Below are 6,382 nucleotides of genomic sequence, written 5' to 3' on the forward strand. Positions count from 1 at the left end.
TCACTCTATAGGTAATGATACCTGTAAGCAAGCCCACTTTATGCATTTTTGGTTTGCCCCATGGAGGAGGAGGGTCAACCAGAAATGGATGCACTTCTCTAATAATAACAAGGGAGCAATATGTGATCATCAGAATCTTCTTATATGCAGTAATATGCACTTTAGAGCACTTGGAACGAAAGTAAAGATTTACTTTCCTGCAAGTTTTATTCACCCATCCTTCTTTCTAACACACCACAAATCTTACCATCCAATATTTTACCCTAGGGTGTGGAGGGCAGTTTTTGTGAAAATGTAGGAAGTGGGGCTAAAATTAACTTTCAAATCCAGGGGGTGTAATTATTATTTTTCCCAGTAAAATTTAAGATTAAACCCTAGAACTTTAAATAGAAGTTGAGATAGCCAAGCAAAGAAAGCTTCCTTTTCTATGGTAGAAAGTAAGGAATTTAATGGCAGTAGAGTACTCTTTTTGCTTAATATGTTTCTTTAAAATCATCTAGAGTACTAAAGTACTCATTATATTTATTACGTTTCTTTAAAAAGAGTACCATAAGAGTAATAAAATACTCTTTTTGTTTAATATGTTTCTTTAAAGAGAGGTCCATAAGAGTACTAAAGTACTCTTTTTGTTCAATATTCACTTCAGTGATACTAAACATATTTTAGCCAAAATTAGATAGGTATAGACCTATCATCAATACAATTTTCCAAGACCAGGAAATAAAAAAGGTGAAACAGTGGAAAATTCTAGTTTAGGGATTTCTTACTACTTTGGGAAGTAGTTGAGTCAGGTAGACAGAATTCCTGGGAATGCATCCAGGGCTTTAATGATCCACTGGGAAAACATTTTGAAGCACCTATCTCCAGTTTTGTGCTAGGGAGGGGGAATAAGTTTCCAGTTTTAATACTTGGGAGGGGGAGCAAGAGATTTTACTGACTGGCTGGTCATTTTTACCAACTGTTCTTGTCAAAAGTTAGCATTGTCTGTTTTGAATACAACACACAAAACTCACAGCATGAGTTGGTAAAACCACTACACTTACCAACTGAGTTTCAGATTTTGGTACATATCAAGTTACTATTTTAATGTTGTTTATTTAACCACACAGAAAATTGTAGCACCATCTGTAAAATCATGACAGGAGTTGGTAAAACTACTGCATTTACCAACTGAGTTTCAGATTTTGGTACATATCATGTCACTATTTTAATGCTGTTTATTTAACCACACAGAAAATTGTAGCACCATCTGTAAAATCATGACAGGAGTTGGTAAAACTGGTGCATTTACCAACCAAGTTCAAAATTTTTGAAGATGACATGCCAGTGTTTTCATGGTCTTTATTAAACCAAACAAAGAATTTTAGCACCATTGGAAATATCATGGTGCAAAACGCCACTATATTACCAACTTCTTTTTTTTTTACTGAGTAACCAACAATATTGGGGGGTGCCTCCCCCCCTTATGTGACAGCCCTGCCTACCTCTACTCCTTTGTCAAGAGGACATTGATCTTTAACAGTTTTTGTGTAAATGCAATACCTTGCAAACCTTTATTTTAGCCAATTCTATTTTATGAAGTTTTAAATATCTGCAAAATCTTTGTCTTAAACTTTTAGTACTTTTTTTAGAGGAAGAAAATTTGAGCTTCATACCTCTATTTAGGCCAATTCTAATTCATGAAGTTTTAAAAATTCTAAGTTTTACAAATCTACAAAATCTATGTCTTGAATCTAGAGCATTTTTTTGAGAAAAGAAAGAATTTTTTAGCTTTATAACTTTATTTTAGCCAATTCTATTTTATGAAGTTTTAAATATCTGCAAAATCTTTGTTGTAAACTTTTAGTACTTTTTTTAGAGAAAAAAAAATTTGAGCTTCATACCTCTATTTAGGCCAATTCTAATTCATGAAGTTTTAAAAATCTGCAAATCTATGGCTTAAATTTGTAATACTTTTTTGGGAAAAAAGAATTTTTTGAACTTCATATGTTTATTTAGGCCAATTCTAATTAACAAAGTTTCAAAAATCAACAAAATCTATCTTAAATTTGGGATTTTTTTTTTGAGAAAAGAAAAATTCCAGCTTTATACATTTATTTAGGCCAATTCTAATTTACAAAGTTTCAAAAATTTACAAAATCTATGTCTTAAATTTGGAGTACTTTTTTGAGAAAAAAAAAGAAATTTTTTGAGCTTTATACCTTTATTTACACCAATTCTAGGCCTAATTTAGAAAGTTTAAAAATCTGCAAAATATAAATCCTAAATTTAGAGTATTTTTTGAGAAAAATAAATTTTTTTAGCTTTATATCTTTATTTAGACCAATTCTAATTTACAAAGTTTTAAGAATCTGCAAAATCTATGTCTTAAATTTGGAGTATCTTGATATGATTGAAAACACTAGCCTACTGAAATAACAGGAATTGCATTTCCAAGCCAAAGCTAATAAACATTAGATTGTGAACTAAAAATTAATATAGACCAAGTTTTTTTGTCCAAATTCAGACATGCCTAGGTAAAGACATGTAAATGCATGGAGTCTTCTAATCCCTAGAAAAATGAACAAAGCAGCTTGGTAATACATTCCCAGGATGTATTTTTAGCCATGAATTAATTTTTAGTTACCAGTTGCTTTTTCTCTGCCTTTAGTTCTGAAAATACAATTCCAGTTATTTGATTAGAATTCTGAGCCATATCAATATTTTTTTTTTCAAAATTTAGGAAATGTATTTGCACATCTTTAAAACCTTATAAATTGGGATTGAGCAAGTTGTGAAGCTGAAAATATTTTGTTGTACTTCATTCAAGCAGAAGATCTATTTTGCAAGGTTTCACTTTTATAACACACATATTTTTAAAGGTCATCAAAGGCCAGGACCCTCTACAGGGAGAGGAAGTGGAGGTAGGTATTTCAAAATACCTTCCCAGGACATACTTTAGCCTGTAGACTCATCCCTGAAAGTTTCATTTTCCTAACCTAACCCCTTTCTGAGATAGCAAGAAGTCACTAAACTAGAATTTTACCGAAGTAGGTACTTTAAAATACTTTCCTGGGATATGCTTTAGTCTGTAGACCCATTCCTGAAAGTTTCATTTTCTTAACCTAACCCCTTTCTGAGATAGGCCTAGCAAGAAGTCGCTAAACTAGAATTTTACCAAAAGTTGATTCAAGCAAAGAAAAGCAACATTGAATATAAGCTTCCTTTACTATAGTAGAAAGCAAATGCCTGTCCCAATACAACAAAGTCTTGTTACCTACGTCGAAAATTCTCTCTCTGTGATGATCTTTATCAAAGAACATTTTCCTGTCTCTATCCACTTCGTCACGAAAATTTTTTATAATTTCATCACTAGATCTTCCATCAATACTATTCAGTCTATCTGAAAATCTGGACATATCAATATTAAAACCTCTTATTTCTACAAATTTTAAGAAATAACTAAATTTCTCTAGAACCTTCAAGAATGATCAATATTTGTGAAGTAAAAATACAATTTTGCAAATATTGCTCTCTAAGAAATTTTTTAACATAGGTGGCGTTTGATTCCTGCGTTTAATCCCGTTTAATCCCTGCAAGTAATCCCTATCAAACAGTTGTGAGATCAATTATTTCTTATGAGCTGCGTTATAAATTACCTCAACGTAATTAGCTAGGAAAAAAATTTGAAGGAAGAAGATGACATATTCCAGATGAAAATCTTCTTCTTTGGCAATAATGGCTTTCCATTCGGAATTATTTTGCCATCTTTGTTCTTCAATGTAGCTTATTGTAACTGACTTCAATGGATTTTCATCACTGATGGCCATTGAAAACCCATCTTTTTCAACAAAAATGGATTTCATTGACTCCCTGTGACAAAAAGGAATTGTAAAACGCAATATTGAAAAATGGAATCTCAAAGTCGAGCATTATTTGAGAGTGCGAGACTATTTACTTCTAGTTCTGGGGATTCTAGGAAGTATATGAATGAATGAATGAACTTTATAACCCGTAAAAGTGTAAAAAAGACACAAACTACGGAGTATTATAAATAATATAATATAATAAATAAATATAATATATTTTATAATATGTTAATATATAATACATAGTATAATATATATATAATAATATAATAAATAAATAGTATAATATATCGTGCTGAATACTTCGGCTTTGATACTTTTTTGAGGTTGTGCTCATCTACGATATTTAATTAATTTCGGAGTTTGTGGGATCTCAGAGAAATTAAAATTTTGTAAAGAAAATGCAATGGGGAAATTAAAAAATGCTGCTTTAAAATTGTACACGGTAATTTGTTATATTCGTTAGCTCAGTGCCGTCTGAAACTATGTATGCTGGTTTTACAGAATCATTTCGTTAAATATTCTGTTTAAGGTAAAACTCCAAAATTGTCTTATTTTATTATCCTCCTCCATGTCATATTGTGGCATTTGGAGGGGATGTGCATATTACCTTAAAAATACCTTAAATCGCATTTTCCAGCAAAATAAAGATTAAATCCTGTAGAATCGCTGGTTAGTGGTGACGATGGTTGGACGTCTCAACGGCATCCCACTTGATACGCCTCGGCTTCGATGACCATTCTCCATCAACAACTCTTTCAAAGGCAGCAGTACTGGGATAGTGACCGCTTCTTCGATGAGCGAATTCCGCAAACTCATTATTCTGTTACTACTCATGCACTTATTTTCATTTTATGTTCTTTATTTTATTTTATGTTTTAATATACAATTTTTTTATATTCTAGGTTTTTCAGCAGTTTAGTAAAAAGAAAAACAGAAGGTGGGAGAATAAGGTGAATTTGCACTTTAAAAAATAATCCTACCATAGTTCATCATAGACCTTCGTGCACTAAGCGTTCATGAAATTCGGAGAGCACTCATAAAAGTCTTTCTACCATAAAAGCAAAGACTAAGAGCAAGGATTTTGTCGTTCAGCTCAGTTGATGACTGTCTTGTAAGCTCATGAAAAGGAGCGAACCTTCAACGCCAAGCCCATTGTTGCTGATTTGGACAACAGTACAGAAAATGTGCCAATCGCAACAGGGCTGGTTGTGTTCGGCCATATCAGCTATATATAAACAATACTTTTTTAGAGAAAAAAAGTATTAATCGGATAAAGAAAAGCATAAAGCTGAAAAAAACTAGGCCGAGCGTTTCTTCCAGGAAATGGCCCTGAAGAATCACAATATTGCGGAGATAGAGATCAGGCATTTACGAAAAAAAGATGGTTAAACAAAAGAAAGAAGTTGGGGATACTTTTCTAAAAGTGACAGGACCCTGTCGAAAGAAAGTAGTAAAAGGAAACGAATTTTTTAACGTTAGTCTGTGTCAAAGCATGCTGAAATTTGCCCCATAAACTCGATCCAAAGAAACGGAAGGGGTAGCCAATAGTAAATCTGTGAAAGTGTTTGTTCTGAAAGGGAAACTAGAATGGATCGACACTTTTTCAAAAAGCCTAAGAAACAATAACGATAGTTATCTTAAGTGTAATCCTTTAAGTGATTCACTATACTTATTCCTGGACGCTTACCGTATGAGTTGTCTCTGTTCGTAAACAGGTACGGATTTAAATTTACTCCGGCTGTTAATTACTAGTATTGTAATCAAGGTTGTGCTTACATTGAGGTTCCGTTTTCGCATAAGAAAATAAATTGAAAAAGAAAATGTGGCCCCCAGCCTTTTTCCGTAGCACAATCGGGCTTTAGAAGGCAATGATAATCAAAAGACAGTAAATGGAACTTTTTTTTAGTTATCTGACAGTGCTTTGAGTTTCTCTTGATAGTTGCTCTCTTTTAAGTTGTGAAAGAAGAAGTCCCTTTTTTTAGGAGCATTGTTACGGCCAACTCCTGTTAAGAGGGTAACGAAAATCCCCTTCTATACCCCAGCATCTCATTGAGCAACATCAATGGCACGGTCTTATACCAGCCTTACATGTGATGTCTGGTCATTTGTTTGTTTCAGAATCCAAAGGGGGTTGATTTTGTAGGCTTTACCTTTTTTCTAAAAACAAAACTGGAATTATTGTTGATTCTTCCATTGAAGACAACTTTTAGCTGGATCCATTTCAATTATTTGACACACCCACTGAACTTTCACTGATGTCTAAGGTCACAGATATTAAAGAGTACTAAAGGAAGAGTTTCAGCAAGTTGCTGTAACATATTCCATTCGTTGTTAACAGAAGTCCTTTCTGAATACATAGCACAATCTTAGGTAAACGAAATCTTATAGAATCTAGCCTCAACACTTTTTTTTTATTTCTGTGTCTCTAGTTGTAGAATTAAACAATTCTGTTCTTCAATAACTCATGAAACCATCTATTTTCAATCTCAATTAATATTTTTTCATTGAATTTCACTGGAAAAGAAATTTAT

The 6,382-nt window shown here is 32.7% G+C and overlaps 1 protein-coding gene across 3 annotated transcripts in view; it reads right to left on the reverse strand.

Annotated features, from left to right (window-relative positions):
• The window catches only part of LOC136025890 (BAG domain-containing protein Samui-like), a 47,753-nt gene extending 44,235 nt beyond the window's left edge, over positions 1-3,518 (reverse strand). Inside the window, exon 1 of one of the 3 annotated variants that reach the window (XM_065701939.1) lies at positions 3,459-3,518. Coding sequence is in view for 1 of the 3 variants with exons in the window: in XM_065701937.1 (XP_065558009.1) it covers positions 3,261-3,398 (138 nt within the window). In the remaining 2 variants the exon portion in view is untranslated. The other 2 variants (XM_065701937.1, XM_065701938.1) reach the window with 2 other exon arrangements.
• Positions 3,519-6,382: the final 2,864 nt, after the last annotated feature.

This window comes from Artemia franciscana, chromosome 4 (genome assembly GCF_032884065.1).
Source record: "Artemia franciscana chromosome 4, ASM3288406v1, whole genome shotgun sequence".
NCBI classification, from domain to species: domain Eukaryota; kingdom Metazoa; phylum Arthropoda; class Branchiopoda; order Anostraca; family Artemiidae; genus Artemia; species Artemia franciscana.